General features: G+C 30.4%; 1 protein-coding gene across 1 annotated transcript in view; it reads left to right on the top strand.

The window, feature by feature from the left end:
• LOC129975958 (uncharacterized) overlaps window positions 1-22,189 on the top strand; it is a 36,934-nt gene that overhangs the window by 13,028 nt on the left and 1,717 nt on the right. The window contains exons 4-12 of the mRNA XM_056089266.1: window positions 690-802; window positions 2,637-2,746; window positions 5,114-5,310; window positions 6,082-6,180; window positions 9,255-9,351; window positions 12,636-12,729; window positions 17,176-17,227; window positions 19,316-19,341; window positions 20,739-20,808. Of these exons, the coding sequence (XP_055945241.1) occupies window positions 690-802; window positions 2,637-2,746; window positions 5,114-5,310; window positions 6,082-6,180; window positions 9,255-9,351; window positions 12,636-12,729; window positions 17,176-17,227; window positions 19,316-19,341; window positions 20,739-20,808 (858 nt within the window). The remainder of the gene's footprint in view (window positions 1-689; window positions 803-2,636; window positions 2,747-5,113; window positions 5,311-6,081; window positions 6,181-9,254; window positions 9,352-12,635; window positions 12,730-17,175; window positions 17,228-19,315; window positions 19,342-20,738; window positions 20,809-22,189) is intronic.

Genomic DNA, 22,189 nt, shown 5'->3' on the forward strand with positions numbered 1-22,189 from the left:
CAAAGAAACTTTTGTAGAAATAGAAAAAAAAGTGAATTTCATGGCAACTGTTCGTCGAAGCCGTTCTAGGCATTGACGATCTTACTCAAGGTCCACTATTTTACGCAACTAAAAGAAAAGATATTGATGGAATATTATAGGAGAAAATTTTGAGAGGACACTCCTGCTGGATAAATAAAGAAAGTTTCGTAGAAATAGAAAAAAAAGTGTATTTCATGGCAACTGTTCGTCAAAGCCGTTCTAGGCATTGACGATCTTACTCAAGGTCCACTATTTTACGCAACTAAAAGAAAAGATATTGATGGAATATTATAGGAGAAAATTTTGAGAGGACACTCCTGCTGGATAAATAAAGAAATTTTCGTAGAAATAGAAAAAAAAATTCCCGTATTTTTGGAGTCATTAGAAGTTTCGAATTATTTTGATTTTTGATTGCACGTGGAGTTTCGTTTCTTATGTGTCCTCACTAATAATGATGACAAGATATCATACATGATATATTAGCACGTGATTGCATTATTATCATGTGAAATATGTGATTGAATCAAAATTTATGAGTAGTTTCATTGGCACAACATTTCACTATTTCATCCATGTTTTCTGCGATTTAATTTAGAGATTCGCCTTGTATTATTGATATCGTTTTACAGCTCCTTTTCTAACTCGTGCTGCATTGTCTTTCAAACTAGGTTCCAATACGAGGATTTCATAAAGATTCTTCGGGCGACGTTGAAGAAATTATGATTAATTTAATTTCTAATGAAAGCAATACTGTGTATTTCTTGAATCAGCATAATAAAAGGTAAGACAATATTTCCCTTTTTGCATTACTGCACATAAGATGCACACATATCTCAAAAATATGGAATCATATTTTGAAATATTAAATTGCTCTCTGGTGTATAAAGACTTGTATGTATAAAAGCTTCATGTTGCCGATCTATAGCCTACATTTTTTTTCAGGAATTCTGAGCATTTTACAGTTTATTTTAATACAAATACAAGGTGCAAGTAATATTTCTTCGTTTGAAGGCATCTGGTGCTAAAATTAACATAAAGAATGAAACCAAATTTCATGGTATGAAAATATGTAATCTTAACAAAACGATGTCAATGTGTCTTGTGCATTGAGAAAGTCAGCGTATTTAAAGTATTAGATATTCGCCAGAGATTCCTAATGTAAACTATTAAAAGTTTTTATAGTCATTGTGGTTTTTAACACTAATGTATTTTTGCATTACATTTTTCCTTGCCTTTGCAATTGTTGACACTTTTTCGTTCCGACGGTGAGAAAATCTCTCTTGCCAATGATCCTATCAATGATCATTATTAATATTGTTACGAATCTGTAATGCGGCTTCCCAGCATAGTCGGTTCCATAGGAGATCCCCGGGCTTGACGACAAACTTGGCGACCATTTGGTGACTTGGCGACGAATTTGGCGACTTTGGCTCTAAAATAGACTTTACCGGAAACATTGAGAATTTTCCCGAGCCGTCCAGTAGGAACGGAGATACGCCTCGAACGTTCCTGATTGGTTGAGAGGCTTCTAGCCCCGCCTCCTGAGACCTATAAAAGGAAGCACCCCTAGCTGCCAGGCAGTGGCAAGTCGAGTGGTGAACCAGTGGTGAATTGAGTAGTTGGAAGCGACAAAGAAGAGTGGTCGTGGACCAGTGGAGTCGAAGAGTAGTCGGAAGCGACGGTGAAGAACTCGTCTTCCAGGGACTAGCGGAGCAGCGACAGAGTAGAGCTGCTGTGTATGCTGTTGCACGTCTCGGCTGAAGGTAATCGTCTTCTGTGCTGTATATAGTTGTCGTCTTTGTGCTGCCCTGTGTGTCTTCGTGTAAATAAACGTCGTTGTTTTATTTTCTACTGCCGCCTGCTGATTGAGTGTTCTCCACACCATATAACCCTCACTATCCAAACGAACACCTGAAATTTCGTAACAATATTTTTAACTTGAATTTATTTCCACATGCCTTTTATGGTTTGATTCTATTAATTACTTCTAGCAACAGATTTAACAATATCCTCTTGCCTCCCTAACTTCCACATCAGATGTCATACACACAAGCACTAGGGAATAAAAGCACCACTGTTTCTTCTCATACATATATATTAATAAATATCTTTCAAATAGAGATTTTCTTTGTTACCATTAACCAAATTATTTTATATTAGATTTTTTTAACAGCATCCTGATCTACTATGTTATGATAACAAGTGAAATTCATGTTTTTTTTCCATACATGATATTTTTCTGCATATTTTTACTCTAGATAATTTTTCTATAATATTTCAAAGTACAATATCGTTGTAAACTGTTCCAGATTATTATTATCATTTCTTAAATTTTTGTAAATTCTGTACATAGTTTTATTTATTTGTTTTTTTTTCTGTAAATTTTCTAGTATTTAATAAAATTCCCGTAACATGCCCATCAAACCGTTCAGTGATCATAACGGTTACGGATACGAGGGTATAAGACGGCGTTCTGTTCTGTATAAATGGTATGCACATAAGTACCAAAGTACAAATGTACCAAATATATACCAAAAGCTATAGATTTTATATAAGTTTTTTTTTAACGTCATGTTGTAGATAATGAAATATAACTGGCTTCTCTAATCTTTTAGCCACTTCAAAGAATCTTTCACAGAACTGGATCGCAATAGATTTGTAACATGTTTCTCGAAAAATTTACATTTATACGACGGTGAAGAGGGGACCTTTGCTGATAATTATGGTGAGTATTCTGTATAAGAAATTTTATTATTCAAACAGAAATTTTCGAAAGATATATAATAGCCTAATAGAACTGTCGCGAAATAAATTAAAATTTACAAACCCTTAACTGGGGAGGTGAAATTTTAGGACTTAGGTGCGGTCTACGAGACCGCATTTCATTTACACTCAAATAAAATTTTCTAATGAATGTATTAGCCTACTACCAATATATTTTGAAGATATTTTTTTTTTTTTTTTGATATATAGATATGTTTCAGAAATTTTTCAAAATATATTATCAATGAAAAAAGCAAATGTGTTGCAACATACATTTTCTTCTGAAATTGCATGTTACAATAAATAATATCCTTGAAAAAAAATATTATTTTTTTACTTTTTAAATTATATTTATTTGTACGGTATATGAAGGCATATAGAAGACAATATAATATAAAGTTCAACAATTATATGTAAAATAAAAAATTGACAATGGGTAAAATTGGACCGTTTTTTATCGGCTTGTGTGACTTTCATAGCATGGTTTTCTAGGACATTTTAAACATACAGGTTAAGAACTAGTATAAAAATCAACCTACAAATTCTGTATATATACCTCTTGGTATATTAATATATTTTATAATTTTTTAAAAATACATTATCACTAGAAAAATTGATTAAGTTTGAACTTACATACCAAAATCAGTTCAATGCGAAATTTCATCGAAAAGCTCTTCTGTACAATTATCCTTATCACTAAAATCACTTTCTGCTTCATTTAAAAGTGTCTGGAGCACTGCTTCATAATAGGATCAGTAAACTGGATGATATTTCGGGCCCCAAGTTTTAGCGCTATCTGCTAAGCCTTGTTTATCACTGGGACACTTACAGGGAGATGCGGTCTTAGAGACCGCGCTCGAAGAAATAACTGAATTATTTTAAAAAGCATCTGCTGAAATCGGTTGAAAAAAAAGTGCACATGTATTGAAGGTCACAAAACAGGATGCTACAGGGTCAATCCATTCAAATGAGCTAAAAATAGAATAGAGGTGACCAAAAATTCATCGCTTGCGGTCTCACAGACCGCATGTCCCCAGTTAAGTTTAAAAGATATATTGTATCGTTTTCATTTATTTAAGCCAATGAACTGGTTGTCCCAAACAGGCCTCTAAGTTTGCACCCGGCCATGGTGCCTGATAAGGGATGGAAGTTGATACTTCGATTTTCTTTTGTATTTAAATGTAAAACTAATCTGAAAGGAAAGATTCAAAATAAAAAAAATATGCAATAAAAAATTCAATAAAATGAGTTGCAAAGCGTTATGATAGTTTCATTTCATCAGGAGTAAATATAAAGAAAATTAAGAAAAAAATATTTTTCATTTACTTCAAAACTATTTTTCATATCAGCCAAATTTTTGAAATTTTAAATAATTAAGTGATACATAGACTTCCTTAACTGTTAAAAATTTCATCATATAAATACATATTGCATTATTATATAAAATATATTATTTATGAAAAATTCGCCTTTGTGCTAAAAGCAGAAACGTCGAAAAGTATGTATAAATGGGGTTTTTTTAAGAATCAGAATTTTTCAAAACTAAAATATCTAAAATATCTTTTGTAAAAGTGATACTTTGCTTAGTACACAATGGACATTTTTTTAAAGAAAACATCAATGACAATTAAGTTTGAAAAAAAAATGAATCCTATTTGGGGACGACTGATTCTCGGAAAACATTATATAGTGGTGTTCTCGAGCGGATAATAAGATCAGGTTTCTTAATTTAGATATAATATTTATTTTTAATTAAATTTTTACATCTACTTTAAAAAAAGAATCAACCAGTCATTGAGATTCATTTGAAATCGTAGCATGACATTTATAGAACGGGAATTTTTCATCCGAAAAAAGAAATCGTGTTCTAAAAATGTCCTGGCCGAAAAAAAAATCCTGTCCTTTCGATGTCGATCTAAAATTCTTACCAGTAATTTCCTTTTACTTTACACAGACTTCTTTTAAATTCACTTTCTACTTAATGAAGCCATCATAACATTGGCTATTCATTTCATGAGTCTTTTTGTCAGAAATTTTATTTAAATCTTTCATCTCAAGTGAATCGGTTTTATTTTTTACTTAAATGAGAAACGCCAATGTTTAGATTTCACCTCCCTTTCCGCACCATCACAGCCCGTTGCTCAATAACATAGGGAACCGTTTTAAATAGAGAAATACATATTTTAAATCGAAAAAATAGTTTTTCTCTGTTTTTTTTTTTATGATGAAGTACTATTCAATCGCTATTCAATCCGTAAGTACTATTCAATCTGTAAAATATGAAATGTTATTCTCATTCTTATAACGTGAGCACATTTTTTTGTTGCAGGCGTGAAAGAAGATCCGTCTCCAGATTACCTGTTTGCACTCCACTTAAAAATTCTTCCGTGGGAGCTGACCATTGATCCCTGGCACGCACCACGAATATTCTTTGCCCTCCACAGTCCCTTCGAACCCGTCAACCCAGTCCATGACGGCGTGACATTGAGCGTAGAATCCGACTACTTCATGCAAATAACACGTTTGGTTAATAATGTTTGATAATTTTATGCATTAAGGACGGGTTTCAGTTACTCCTAAATACGCATAGTTAAATATAAAAAATTAAACATCTAATATTTTTTAGTAACACAATAGATTAATAATAGATTTTATACGTTAGACAAGAGAGCGCTATATTATTTTATTTTTGCAACTCTATCCTAAACAAACATGTAAAAATTTTCAATATTTGTATTCTTGTTTCGAAGGCACTAAAAAAACCAAGATTCATTAAACTGTATCGACCCTTTCATCTTCATGCTCAGTTCTAACATTGAGCTCAGTTCTAACATCTTCTCATTGAGCTTGTGCATCCGAAGACGCTTGATTTTATCATATGTAGAGAACATCAGCACCAGTAATTCTGATTAATAAAGTTTTCAGCAACTGAATAAACATTTCATGAAGCTATTTCTTTATGTTAAAATACATTAAAAAATGATATAAATACATTTTGTTACAACTAAAATAAAGAAACAGACAAAAGATCATTTACTTTCAGAGATTTAGTTCTAATGAAAAATTTAATTTGGCAAAATTTTAATGAATATTCCCATTTGGTTGCCAAAAAGGGATTTCTACAAAAAAAAATGTATTGCTGAATGTAAGGTTAATAATATTCAAAAAAAACTTTATTCTGATATGATGTAATCTAAACTTTAATGAATTATTTTTTTCTTTCTTAATATATATATATATATATATATATATATATATATATATATATATATATATATATATATTTGTGAATTGTAGGAAGAAGATCATCTCTTACCATATCCTTATCGAACAAATTGCTTAGACTACGAGGCATTATGGAAAGAGAACAACAGAACTGGACCTCGCTCCCAAAAAGTCAGTTCTTACTTCGAATTATTTTCACGTCAAGTTATGTATTGGGTTGGCAACTAAGTAATTGCGGATTTCACTTATAGATGGCTTTAGTTAAATTTTTAGGTTTGTAGTCGTAGTACAAATGTAAAACACATTTTGTTATTTGATAGTTGGCAATTCAGCTGTCAATCAGTACAAAAAGTTTTTTGATCGGTTGCGTAATTTTCGTTTGGCGTTCGTTGAAAAATGGAAAATCAAAAGGAACATTTTCGTCATATTTTGCTTTTTTATTTCCGCAAAGGGAAAAACGCATCGCAAGCTCATAAAAAGTTATGTGCTGTTTATGGTGACGAAGCCTTAAAAGAACGGCAGTGTCAAAATTGGTTTGCCAAATTTCGTTCTGGTGATTTTTCGCTCAAAGATGAAAAACGCTCTGGTCGTCCAGTTGAAGTTGATGACGACCTAATGAAAGCAATAATCGATTCGGATCGTCACAGTACAACACGTGAGATTGCAGAGAAGCTTCATGTATCACATACATGCATTGAAAATCACTTAAAACAACTTGGCTATGTTCAAAAACTCAATACATGGGTTCCTCACGAACTGAAAGAAACGCATTTAACGAAACGCATTAACAGCTGCGATTTGCTAAAGAAACGTAATGAAAATGATCCATTTTTAAAACGACTGATAACTGGCGATGAAAAATGGGTTGTTTAAAATAATATCAAACGGAAAAGATCGTGGAGCAGGCCAGATGAACCAACTCAAACAACATCAAAAGCTGATATTCATCAAAAGAAGGTTTTGTTATCAGTTTGGTGGGATTACAAAGGAATTGTCTACTTTGAACTCTTACCACCCAACAGAACGATCAATTCTGATGTCTACATTGAACAACTAACGAAATTAAACAATGCAGTTGAAGAAAAGCAGCCCGAATCGACAAATCAAAAAGGTGTTGTATTCCATCATGACAATGCAAGGCCACACACATCTTTGGTCACTCGGCAAAAATTATTGAAGCTTGGTTGGGATGTTTTGACACATCCACAATATAGTCCTGACCTTGCACCATCTGATTACTTTTTGTATCGATCTTTACAAAACTCCTTGAATGGTAAAAATTTCAATAATGATGATGATGTCAAATCGTACCTGATTCAGTTTTTTGCTAATAAAAATGAACGTGGGATTATGATGCTGCCTGAAAGATGGCAAAAGGTCATTGATCAAAATGGGCAATACATTACAGAATAAAGTTATTTAGTTACATGAAAAAATTGTCTTTGATTTTCTAAAAAAAATCCGCAATTACTTAGTTGCCAACCCAATATATTCGTTCCAAATTCTTTTAAAAAACAATGAGAACATTATAAAAATTAAAATAAATTTATGACTTCAGGCGCTTGATATCATTGACTCATGGGTTACTTTTTTTGGTAGCTTATTTATGACTCTAAAATGCAGAATGCATGAAAAAATTCATATTTTTCGTGAAATCTATTTTCATATATTAATTATATGATTGCAATTAATGGCACACGTAGAAGTTTCAGAATTCAGTTTCATCTAGTATTAATTGTAATATTCGATGATATCTAATGTATTGGTTGCACATTGTGTTGATGCAGTAGTATTGAGAACCTCACTGTGGTTGCTTTATGCCTTTAGTTGCATTTATATTGCATTCCTTAACACATGATCAAACTTCAGTATTAAGAATTAAATGCAACAACTCTTTGTAATTACATAAAATTATGTAATATTTAATTTAAAATTACATATAAAACTAATTACATATTAATTAATAGTTATGGAAATTTTATAAAAATTACAGCATTTACAATCTAATTTATAGCTGTGTGGTGATAAATGAAATTGCATTTTCCATTAATAATCATGAAAAATAATTATTTCTCTTTCTCAATAAGAACTCTGCAAAAGTATATACGATTTAAAAATAGTGCCAATTCTTTAAATAATTATAATAAATTAGATATTTACATGAAAATAGCTGACAAATTCAAAGAACTAATCTGCTCTCTCTCAATTACTGGTCTAATTTGGTCACTTTTCATTTTATATAGAGGGAAATATCAATAATATTACTTTAGTGTACATGCCCTCAAGGACAAAATCTTCAAAAATTCCATGGCCTCATGTTAAGTCTCTGGTAGTTTCTTGCGCAGATCAACCTCTTTTTTGAAAGATATTACAAAATAATTTTTTGAAAAAGCCTTCAACATTACAACGCTGAACCGATTCCGCCAATTAATATCGCCTCTTTTGTATATAGATATATAACTTGCAAACATAATATTACATAACGTGAAACATAATAAAATAGTTCTCTCTCTTTTTGTGATTTTATGTTGTTGTTGTTTATATTGGCACTTTCCATGGACAAGCTCGTTGACGAAGTCAGTGATTTTAAGCCAAGGGAGCGTCTCTTATTTTTAGTAGCGCCAACTAGGCCCAAGAGCACGTCTTAGCTACTCACTCATCACATTCGCTTGCACAACCCCTTTTTACAGAGGGACACGTTCACACATCTCACAGATAAAACAGGAAGAACAACCATGCCCGAACCGTGACTCGAGCCCAGGACGCTCAGGTCACGGGGAAGATGCGCTACCCCTATGCCAGGACGCCGGCGCGATTTTATGTATTTATCAAAATTGATTGGCATAGATAAATCAATACTTTAAAATTGTGGAAAAACAGTTCGCCGCCTCAGCTTGTAATACAATTAAATAATAAGGTATTTTGATTTATCAAGAATAATTTAGTTATTTGAATTTTATTCATAAAAAATTAAAATGATTGAAAAAGAATGTTTGACGCTTTTTTTTTGTTTCAAAATTTTAGTAATTATCGTAAATATTCTTTAACTTACATTCTTAAGATTAAGTCCGCATAAAATAGATAAGGGTTTTTTTTTTTCTTTCATAATTCAACAATTTTTATAAATATGTTATTGAGGAAGCAAATTTTTTTAAATAACGAGACGTATTTTACATTTATACAATATAGTGTTAAGTTTTATGCAAATTGTAGTATAAAATATAAACTCAATAGTATTGTTGCAGATTTGCTTCGAGCAGTGCAGGGCGAAATTTTTCAAAGAATGCGCTGGATGTGAATCTGGGATGACTATGTATGAAACTCTTACAAGCTACTGCAGAAGTAAGAGAGATTTTATGCATTCAATTGTAAATTTTCAGCAATTTAAAAGAATTAATTAAATTATAAAATAATTAATTAAAGCAAATTAATTAAATGTTAAGTTTTCAGTAATCAGAATTAATTAAATTATAAAATAATTAATTAAAGCAAATTAATTAAATGTTAAGTTTTCAGCAATCAGAATTAATTAAATTATAAAATAATTAATTAAAGCAAATTAATTAAATGTTAAGTTTTCAGCAATCAGAATTAATTAAATTATAAAATAATTAATTAAAGCAAATTAATTAAATGTTAAGTTTTCAGCAATCAGAATTAATTAAATTATAAAATAATTAATTAAAGCAAATTAATTAAATGTTAAGTTTTCAGCAATCAGAATTAATTAAATTATAAAATAATTAATTAAAGCAAATTAATTAAATGTTAAATTTTCAGCAATCAGAATTAATTAAATTATAAAATAGTTAATTAAAGCAAATTAATTAAATGTTAAGTTTTCAGCAACTTAAAAGTTGCAACTTCCATTTCAACTTTTCAGTTTTTATGCGAAGTCGAAAACATAAATTTAAATAAGTAACACATAAGATTCTATGACTAGATGCAAGCAACTACAGCAAGCTGAAAGATGTCGTTGCATGAATAGAATCTGATTATAGATAAAATTCTACATTTGATAATATCATAACATTTGAAAATCTAGCCATAGATTCAATTTCATAATTTATCAAAGTTCTTACCATTCTCTGTTAAGCTTTTAACACATTAAAAGTTCCTACTGTAGACAGAGCGGGACTTCCAGCTTTCCAAAATAAATAAATACCATTCAGGTCTATACTTTTTAAAAAAGAAATATGGCTGCTCCGATTCCGAGATCTTCCAGGGATCTTCACTCCCTTCTTGTTTTCTTTCTCCTTTTACTCTCCACTTGATTCTTGTTTCCCTTGACAGCAAAAGGCAAAATTCTCCAAAAGTAGCTATTTAAGAGATAAATGAATGCAGCATTCTCTTAGCCATTTGAGGCGCAGTGTTTCACTACCTGGAACATCTAATTTCGCTCCTTTCTAAAATCAATTATAAATGGAAAAATATATATTTAATAATCACTTTTAACCTTATTTTTTAATAATAGTAGATTATTTAACGCAAGTCGATCCATAATTTTCAGATATAAGCACCCTAGGTAAAAAGCTATTTTTTTCAAACAATTTTAATAAATTTTTTTCTAGTAAAATATAATTGTTAGAAAAATAGTTACAATGCTACTTTGTTGGCTGTATCTTAAACTATTTATTCGGTATATTTTAAAAATTTTCATAGAGAAAACGAGCATATAATTGTTGGATAAAATTGGATGTTCCATCAGCTGGAACTGTGCTTCTATCGTGTGATTCGAAGGGATGCTATGCCGGAAAGAGAACATCTGTGTCTTTATTTTATGTTCTCCGATTTTGGAGAAAAATGAACTCAATTCAAAGAATAGTGTGTTTTGTTTTTTTTTGTGGTAGGGTGGGGTCAGAATTCTTGGAAATGACCAATCCTAACTATGGATCTGTAATTTTGGGGTTTTCTTTCCCTTTTTTTTTTCTGTAAACTTTGCGATCTTTACTTAGAGCTGCACGAAGTTTCTTGCTCTTTATTTTGAGTTTTGCTAAAGTTCGTTTTATATAATAGGGTAAACATTTTTAATTATATATATATATATATATATATATATATATATATATATATATATATATATATATATATATATATATATATATATATATATATATATATATATAAAATATAAATGTATATTTGTTTTTTTCCGAAAGACCAAAAATACTTTAAAAATTGCCATTCAATAGCGAATCTGAGCATGCCTTCTTGTGGTGCGCCTTGGACCATACTAAATTTACTGCACAAGTATAACAAATTGTTTTTTTTTTAATTCTTGAGATTTTACTTATTTTTGCTCTTTACCGCAAAGCCCACTTAGTCACACTTTCCACATTTCTAGCGGCGCAGTGTTCCAAATAATGACACCCCCCCCCCCAAAAAAAAAAAAAATCAAAATAATGAGTACAATCTCCACGAAATTTAACCAGTGTTTTCCTATGGACCTAAACAGGTTATCTACATTTTTTTTTTGTGACAGTTTAAAATTTAAATGTAGTGAGCCGCAAAGGATTAGAGTTAGAGCCAAGGAAGGTCTCCAAAAATGACTCGATGAATATAAATTATAACTAGAACTAAGTTAAATGTCGAGGATTAAATTTTCATAAACCGATAATTGTCTCTCCCTGTTGGGCTCAACAGCGGGAGTAATAAGGATGCCATCAAACCTCACTTACTCTCCAATGTCACTTGGGCTAAAGAGAAGTTATTAAAAATTACAAAATCTTTTGCGCTGAAAATATCGTTTTAAGATGCTCCTTATAGTGAACAATCTATTACTTGAAAACGAAACTTTCCATTCTATATTGTTTCTCCTTATTCATTACGAGTAATAAGGTGAAGAAGTATCTGTTCTAAAAGTGCACCCTGGTGACATAATTTTTAAAGTTTTTCAATCAACAACAACAACAAAAAAGCCATAGAATTTGGAATCATTCTATTTTTCACTATCCCTTATGCAACATTAAATTCTTCGAAAAGAGTAATCATTCAGTGGGAAATTTAGAGGACCACTCAATGTTACTTTGAAAAAACAATGAAAATTGTAGAATGAAGGAATTAAGCATATTTGTTTCCGTTAAATCTCAAAAGCCGTGAGTGTGCAGATTATATAACTAATCTGCAGATTAACTGATTTGCTCCGTTAAAGTGCGGAATCAAGAGTTTTCGGCATTTTAACTAGGTAACGTGCATATTAATATGTTTGAATATTTCCGAAAGAATAAATATTTAGTTTTAACATGAAATACCATCACTAGGAGACGGTATTTCGGACCAGAAGTCAAAATTGTTTTTTTTTTCATTAAATAATTTAACTGTCGTTTTATTTAAGAATTATTCACTGTATTTTTGTTGTTATTTTTTTATAATATTTTGTAACATTAATTGTTACACAGAAAGACTTTCCTTGGATCATGAGTGAACATTTTAAGCACTATGTTGAATAAAGTCTCACACAATGAGATTATAATTAAGATAATCAGTTTAATTTCTTTTATAGAAATCTGTGCAATTTAATTTAAGATAACTTTTCTGATACCTAAAGCAATATATTCATTTTAAATTTTCATATATTCGTTTTAAAGAGCAAAATAGACATCTAAATCTACATTTTTCTCTAACAGATTTCACTGCTCGAAAATGCTTCGATCAAGACAAAAAAGAGCAATTTCGTAGGAGAATGGGAAGCTGTAATCTAAAATGCAAACCGGACTGCTTGTAAGTAATGCAGGATAAGCTTTATTAATGCTAATTATTTAACTCATTATTATTTTTTAATTTCATAAATTTTTAATAGCCTGATTCGCCAAGAATTTTGGTCATATTTGATTTCATATAAACAGTTTAGAAACTATAAGGGTTTCCCAAATGAAAAGAATACAAGAATACTGTTATCAGAATTAAAAAGAAGTTGATTGGGCGTTATAACATAGGTCTCATCGTTTAGGTAGCAAGTTTATACCATTGCTGTAGGTTGATTCCTGAGAAAGTCCTGCACAGCTTCCTTCACTTCGCCGTCCGAATGGAAACGTGCCCCCCACAATGCTCTCTTAAGTGACCTAAAAATTTAGAAGTCACAGAGTGACAAATATGGACTGCACGGTGGGTGTTCCAACACTTTGCAACGGGATTTTTTTAGGTTGTCTGAATTTCACGGGAAATGTGTGGGCGGGCATTGTCATGGTAAAGAGTCACTTATTGTATGAGAAGGCCAGACCATTTGCTTTTCATATCTTTCCATAGTATTGTGCTGAATTGATAATGTTGCCTTGGGGGCAGGAAATCAATCAAAAGTAGTCCACGGTAATCTATGAATCAGAAGCCGTACTATCGCTTGCCATTCCGATCTGGACGCATCCATTTATAGTATGACTTTACTTTCGACCAGTGTCCTTTAAAACGAACAGCTTTCACTGTTGAACGCCATATGAAGTGCACCTTTTATATTCCTGTTCGATGACTCTACTATAACCGCAATCTTTCTGTCGCAATAGCAAGTGTCCACTTTTCATTTGGGCAACCCTAATATTTAACTATCGCTTAGATTTAATTGTTATTTTAATCTTGCTTAATGCTAATTTAATTGTTATTTTAATCTTGCTTAATGCTAATTTAATTGTTATTTTAATCTTGCTTAATGCTAATTTAATTGTTATTTTAATCTTGCTTAATGCTAATTTAATTGTTATTTTAATCTTGCTTAATGCTAATTTAATTGTTATTTTAATCTTGCTTAATGCTAATTTAATTGTTATTTTAATCTTGCTTTTAATTATCTTGCTTAAACTATGTTTATTGCGTGAACGAATCTTTATAATAAATACTAGTCTTGTGACTTCATAGCATTATTAAAAAAGTAAATTTCCATTTCGTTTCTCCTCTAATTTCATCGGAACTGTAATTTCTCTGTTTATTTGTAATATAGACAGATATAAAAAAAAGAAAACATCTTTTCCAGTTTCCAAAAGTCAAAGAAAATCATGCGATTAAATATTTTATGAACCAATAAAAATGATTTGAATTTCAGACCAACAATATAATATTTTCTTTAAAAAAATTGCCTAAATTTAGGAAAAATTCGCAAAATTGTTAAATTGCTATCATTAAAAATAATAAATTTTGAAGCGTTGTAAAATTAATTTTTTTTGCAATAATAATTTCGGAAGATACTGCAGAAAACGAAAAATTTCAGTTAATTTTACAATTAATTATTACTTAAAAATTCGAGGTGGGCATTCTTACTCTCCAAGTTTAATAAGTGTCAAATATTTAATAGGTCAGATAGTCTGCTCTGTAGAAAGCCAAAGCACGATGCGCGCGCACACACACCATTCATTTCTATTATTGATAGAGATAACTGAAATTCACTAGTATCATAGAATCGCAACGGCCCCAGTTATTTTTTGTCAAACTTCAATTAAAACAATTCCTTACCCTACCATATTTATCGGACGAAATATTTAAGTTATTAACATTCTCTCTATATACCTACTGTGAAACCCCTTTAAATTTGACTGTTTTTGCTCTTTTACGTGTAGCATGTAACTGAAGTTCCATTACTATTAAATGTTTATAGAACGAAGAGTTAAGACGTAATAATGAGGAAATTTAATGCTAAAAGCTTTGTTTGATGGCCTTGATAAATTGCTGAAGAAGGCTGGAATGTTACAGAATCTGGCCATTTGTAAAAGTCATTGTTAAGGCAGATAATCTTCCAATGTATTCTTCTGGCATAGAAAAAAATTGAATTGATTAATTTTCCTGAGGAGGTTGGAGAGCAAAACTATTGATAATTATAATTTATACTGAGATCATAAATAGGGATAATGGCTTAATTACTGCTTTTATTAAGTACAAAAAAAGAAGCGCTAGGAAATCAAAGCGACTGAAGCTGATAGTTTTTAATTTAAACATAATGCACTAGTTGAAATTTTTCCGATGCGGAAAAAGTTGAATTTATTTAGTTTTTTTAGGCCATTGGAGGGAAAAAAAACTATCAATAATTAGATGGCTCATAGTGAGAAGATAAATGGTAATAATCTCTTAATAATTGTTTTAATTCAGTGCAAAAAAGGAGCCATTAGAGATCGAGGCAACTAAAGCAGATAAAGTTTGAGTTCAACTTAATAAACTGGTTGAAACATAAAGAAAGTGGTCAGTGTCTTGATAACACATAATCCTATTTTCCGAACAGTATGAGACATGCATGCAGAATTCGATTCAAGTATAGACCTGCAAAGAATAAAGTGGATGTTTTTGATGGATTTCGAAAATTGGAAGTTTTCTAAAATAGAATTATAAGTTTAAGATTTCTATTTCAAAGAACTACTGAAACAAAAGGAAGACATCGTATAGTTGTTAAATATAAGAAGGAGCATACTGAATGTGAAAGAATCATTCATTGATCAAAACTAAAGAGTGATTAAATGAATGAATTATAAAAAATAATTAAGAGATTGTGAAAGGAGTGAATACAAGACATATAATTATTTATCACTTTCGGATACATTCCCTAAAATAATAAATAAATTTGTGAAGCAAAATTAGAATTTTCATTATCATTTATCCCACAGTTACCCACAAATGATTGTGAAATGTCGTATCCATAATAACTTCAAGTTTTTTATTTTTTTTATTTTGAGAATTATTCAGAGCAACAGAACACAAGTGTACAAAACTGAAATAAAATACAATATGCGCCACAATAAACAGTGCTGAAATTCGCATATCTCGAACACATGATTGCTTTGTCGACGAGGTATAGGTAATGTTTGCATTAATGAAAAGGAAGTTGTGTTGTGGAGTTGTTGTTGGAAAGGGATCTCTCGACGGAAGAAAAAGTCTCTATATTTGGGCCTTATTTTCGCTCCTACGGAAAAGGTAGTGAAGGCGGACCGAGTTTGAAAAAGTGAAAGGGCAATTCCAAGAGACGTTTAATAAGACGACGCCAAGCAACACAGTTATGCTGTATATTGTTACGAAGTGTCGCCGTTCTGTACCAATGGAAAAGGAATGTTAAAGGAGAATGTGTTCAACTGTGAACATCCACCAAGAACTATGCCTGCATTACTTGAGAAAATCATCTCTTGCAGGAGCATACAGCAACCTTTGTTTCAAGATATGTGTGGTAATCTACGTGAACGGTATGAACACTGTCTACAGCGAGGCGGTGCAATTTTGAACTCTTACATTATGCATACTGGTAAATCAACACGTTAATACAGGCAACACAGTTATGCTGTATATTGTTACGAAGTGTCGCCGTTCTGTACCAATGGAAAAGGAATGTTCAAGATATGTGTGGTAATCTACGTGGAATGTTTGTTTCAAGATATGTGTGGTAATCTACGTGGAATGTTTGTTTCAAGATATGTGTGGTAATCTACGTGAACGGTATGAACACTGTCTACAGCGAGGCGGTGCAATTTTGAACTCTTACATTATGCATACTGGTAAATCAACACGTTAATACAGGCAACACAGTTATGCTGTATATTGTTACGAAGTGTCGCCGTTCTGTACCAATGGAAAAGGAATGTTCAAGATATGTGTGGTAATCTACGTGGAATGTTTGTTTCAAGATATGTGTGGTAATCTACGTGGAATGTTTGTTTCAAGATATGTGTGGCAATCTACGTGAACGGTATGAACACTGTCTACAGCGAGGCGGTGCAATTTTGAACTCTTACATTATGCATACTGGTAAATCAACTCGTTAATACAGGCAACACAGTTATGCTGTATATTGTTAAGAAGTGTCGCCGTTCTGTACCAATGGAAAAGGAATGTTAAAGGAGAATGTGTTCAACTTGAACATCCACCAAGAACTATGCCTGCATTACTTGAGAAACTCATCTCTTGCAGGAGCATACAGCAACCTTTGTTTCAAGATATGTGTGATAATCTACGTGAACGGTATGAACACTGTCTACAGCGAGGCGGTGCAATTTTGAACTCTTACATTATGCATACCGTGGTAAATCAGCACGTTAATAGTATGTATATATGTTAATTTCTTTTGAGAAAAAATGAATTCAGAGATGACAATAATGTAATTTTGTTCATCTTTGCATTTCAGTAGTGTATATTTCAGCGCATTCTGTATTTTTGAATTTGTTTGAATTTTTGCACATGCATTTAGAAATGCTTATACTTCTTCTTTAGGAAACTCAAATATTATTACAAAACTGAAAAGTTTGACCAGAATCGTGGAAGTGTAAGTATGAAAAATCATAATTTTTTTCCCTTTCAAATGCATAAAACTCATAAAACAAAGTATGTCTTCATGTATAAAATTGTATACAAAGAAAATTTTTATTTTTATTTTAAATGTCTTTCGATAAAATATTTGTATTTCTGTTCTAAATATGTATTATTTTTAAAGATGGTATATTTACGATACTTTAATATAATCAGAAAATAAATTTAAAAAAATCACTATAGTATATTTTAAAGGCAGTTTGTGTCATTGCGTTAATAATTTTATAGCAGTCATTAATAATTATATACAAAAAATTATATAACAATTAAATTTAAAAATAATTTGTTCCATATATAAAAAAAGTAATTGAAATTTCTGCAAATTTACTGGCTATGAATACAACTAGAGACTTCGTGAATGCGTGGTGATAATGAATTAAATTCGTTTTTCCATTAATTAAAAAAATATTTCCATAGAAAAGGTTAATTTTCTTTACTGCTACCAATAAAATTGAATGAAAATATTATATTCTTTTTATTATTATATTATATATCGCCTTATATCATTTTATTAAATATAAAGCATAAATTAAACTTATGCATGTAAGAAAATATATAATGCTTTATATCATAATATTTATTTTTTCAACTAGCTAATGGCGATGTTTAGTTCAATATTATATCGTTCTTCAAAAATATAAATAAATTATAACAAAACATATTAATTTCAATTCAAAATTGTATGGATTAGTCCAGATTATTTATTTAGCTGAAAAATAATATAGTAAAATTGATATTCTCGTTTTAATCAAAATCAAAATTACAAGCAATGAGAAGATTTTATGTATTATAATTAATATTTTATGTTCGAAAGTTTTAGCATTAAAATTATTATTTACTTAATCTGGCTATTTGGACCAAAAGGTAGGATTTTTTAAAAACATTTTTTAACAACGCGAGCCTAAACATTTAGTGCATTGTTAACCTAATTTTTATTTGCTTTCGAAAGTCTTCCTTCGTCTTTTCAAAGGTATTTTTTTAGGTTTTTAATTTTGTTGAGGGTATTAACCCTTTCGCGAGGGGCATGTCATATATGCATCACCTACGAACGTCTTTCACAGCCGTGCATCGCTGGAAGTTGAGATCAGGGGACGGGTGATGCGTATGCACAATTTTAGCTGGAACGACTTTTAAAGGTCATTAGATGTCTCCCTGTGTCCACTATTTGTGAAATGAACATAGATTTAGTATCCTGACCTTCAGTTAGCTCATATTCTGCCTCACTTTGGTATTTTATTCGTTAGCTGTTGAGGGGATCGCAATGTAAGTAAACAGAGCTGGGTTCTTTAACTTTCCACGTAACTGAAACTTTCTTCAGTTTCTGGTCTTTCTCCAAAATTTTATTTATTATTATTATTTGTTATTTTGTTTTCGTTCTTATGCAAAACGTCCGTAAAACTTCCAATTCATGTTTTTTTTTCTGGAGAATGTGTCTCTCATGTGACAAATTCTGCCGTAATGACTTATTCGTGCATATTTAAAGCTTTAACATCTATTAGTTCTGTGTTCTGTGAGTTAAATAATTCATTGATGTCATAATTAACAACTTCTAAATGATGCAATTCATGAACATCCTGATTCATTCTTCAGACACTCTTGAACATTTCAGGATTTGCATCTTAATTATTTTTGAACGAGAAAAAATCGTGTGGGATTTTATTTTCTGTATTTTTAATTTGTTTTATAAACTAGTGCTAAACGCATGAAAAGTGGGGAAAGATTGTAAAAGTCCGTTTAACTTTTAATGCCCATCATTCGGCTTATTATTGTAATCTATCATTCCAAATTTAATAAAATTTACTTAAATACCAAAAAAAAAATTTTTTTTTTCTTCAAATTATTGAGAAAAAAAAATCCTTTCCCATCTTAGTAAAATAATCTATCATTTTAATTTCATAATAACATGTAAAAGCTGGTTAAAACTATTAAGAAAAAGTCCTTCATGAAAATTAAAATTTAAATTTTTATTGACTTCATTTCTGTTCTACTCAAAAAAGTTTTAGTCATGATAAAAATAAAAATATATTTTAATTATTTCTTTCAGGAACATCGAGATTCAGAAGAAGGACAGTGAGTGAAACATTATTTTTAAAAAGTATTTAGGAATGTTTAATTCATAAAGATAATTTTTTCTTAAGGATTCTGGATTTCTAGAAATAATTTCAATTCCTCCTCTTGAACATTTTATTTCTTCAGTTTGAAATAAATTTGTGAATAAAATCTAATTGATATTTTTATGTTAAATACATCCAGGAAATGCAAAAAGCAGTTGGAAATCATTTTTTCTTTCTTTTTTTTATTTATTGCTTTATCTATCTCTTTATATATGTATTAACAAATTGTTTTGATTTTATTAGTTTTACGCCGAAAGAAATTAATCTTTTAAAATCTTTGGGACGAAATAAAATGATAAATTATTTAACACAAAATGCCAGAAGTATAGGTTAAAATGCAGTGGAAATTGAATATAATTTTTCAAACCATTTCTTCTTGAAATTTTAATATAAAATTTGTTCATTATTTCTTGGTGATAATCTGCCTACTTTGAAGTATTTTTTTTATCTTATACAGTATTTAGGTTATGGGGAAATAAAAATGTCAATTTACATCACACATTTATCTTCCCCATTTTCAGCTGAATGGCCCATGATGGAAGAGATTTTCTCCTGTTTTCCCTTTTATTTTAAAGAAAGAAAAATTCATGCTAAATGAAAATCGTCTGCTCTGAAAATAAATTTATTTAACTTACTACTGAATTATAACGGAGGTTAAAATGTGTGCTTCAGAAAAAATAAATCTATAAATACAAATATATTTCGTATATAGTCCCTCGAAACACAGACGTTGCAAATCGACTGTGAAAACTTTACATTTTTTGTGAATATTTCGAAAGCGATTTGTCGTATGCATATCAACGTTTCGAATCCAGGTATTTCTGCACGTCAGCGTTGCTCCCATGTAAAAATTTCAGCATGATTTCTTTTATTTTTCCAGATTTAAAAATATTTAATTTGTGTTATTTATGCATTTATTTCTTAATTTTATGAAATACGATAATTTTTTAAGTGAGTGAAATAAATGTTGGGAAATGTATAATAGTTTCAGTTGTCACCGAAAGTTCATAAGATTGATTTGACACTGAAAGTATCACTTTTCAAAATCCTGGAACTTATTAAAAGATTAATTTTATGACGACAGATCAATTCGACTAAAAGAAATGTTAATGGGAAATTCTGAGACAATAATTAATTAATAATGTTTATTAACTTGAATAATCAGTTTATTTTTTGAAACAAAACACAAAAAATGAAGATGTGATAATAAATAAAGAAGCTACAAAGGTGCTCCATTTTTTGACGATCGTACAAGCCTAGTTGCAGTAATTAAAAAAAATATATACACTCTAATTACTTAATTGTAATATTAAGCATTCTATTCGATATTAATTTCTTCTTTAATATTTCTAGGAAAATGGATATCATTTTTACTATAGACAATCCGGATATCATTATACTGTCTCATACTCCGATGTTTGGTGTAAGTTAATTCATTTTATATTTATTCTAATTTTCTCATTCATCAATATCTTATACCTGAATTTTTTAATGAGACTACAGTTTTATTCTTTACACTCCGGCTACAGTTTCATTCTTTCCGGTGCTAGTGGATTATTTCAGCTGAAATCCAGTCACCCCAGAAATATTGTGTATTTTTGCTTTAGACAAATTTAATTTTTTAAACTTTACTTTTATTTTCCGCAAATTGCTTTCTAAAATGAGGCTTGTATCGAAAATTTTCATCTGAATTTTCATCAAATTTCAAAAATATATTTTTTCTTATTTAATCAATTTCTTGAAATGAAATAAGTACATTTTTAATCATACAAACTTAATGTTTTAAATCCTCGGTAATTAAAGAAAATGGGGATAGAGATTGTGACATTCAAAAAAGCAGGATGAAACATTAATAAAGACATTTAAAAATATGCGTTTGGTAATGATGTGAATATAATACGCTTTTCACAGTTACGCTAGTAGAGAAAAAAAAATCAGAAATTTTTATATAGGAACACTTACTATTTTTATTACACCATTGTGATGCTCACAATAAAACTCCATAATCATCATTTGAACGATAGCTGGTGGGCCGAACATTCTGAATCTATTTGGATATAAACATAACGTTAAATATAACACATGATAACATAGAATTAATATAAAAAAACAAAATATTCTATTTTCTTTCACATATTTGCTACATTACCAACTTTATGGATGATGAAACTTACATACGATTACCTAGTATGCAGCCGACGATGGGTTTCATTAAGACATTTGCTATAGCATGATGTAAGTCTATCAAAATACCATCTCTGATGTCTGCCTCACATCTTCTTTCAAATGAAAGAAACTTTTTTGTGGAAACATGTGGATTCACGGGGATATTCGACTCTCAGTGCACAAAGTTCTTAAAATTTAAGTTAAGATTTAAAGAGGGATGTGCCTGAAATATAAACATAATATATAAAGTCAAGCTGCCCCACAGTCATATTAGATGAAGAATTCATTAGCAAAAGCAAACTGTATTTGGTTACCACCTTCAAGGAACATCTGTGCAACTGATTTGGAATAAAGTGGAGAATATATTGCAAAATCTTGTGAATCGTGAAATTCGGCATGGAAAATTGTGTGCACTTGCTAAGCGGCATTCTATTATTGCCACATTCTATTATCCACAACAACTCTGTCTTGAGAAGAACTGAAAAATCGTTTTCACCGATACATAACTGATGTGTAAAGATTTTCTACAAATATGCATATCAACTCTTGTACAGCTTGCTGATAATAATCCCTTCATTGTAATCGAGAATATATGTATAAATTCTAAATGCCGACTAATCTGTAGCATTCTGTCTGTT

This window comes from Argiope bruennichi, chromosome 7 (genome assembly GCF_947563725.1).
Source record: "Argiope bruennichi chromosome 7, qqArgBrue1.1, whole genome shotgun sequence".
NCBI lineage: Eukaryota > Metazoa > Arthropoda > Arachnida > Araneae > Araneidae > Argiope > Argiope bruennichi.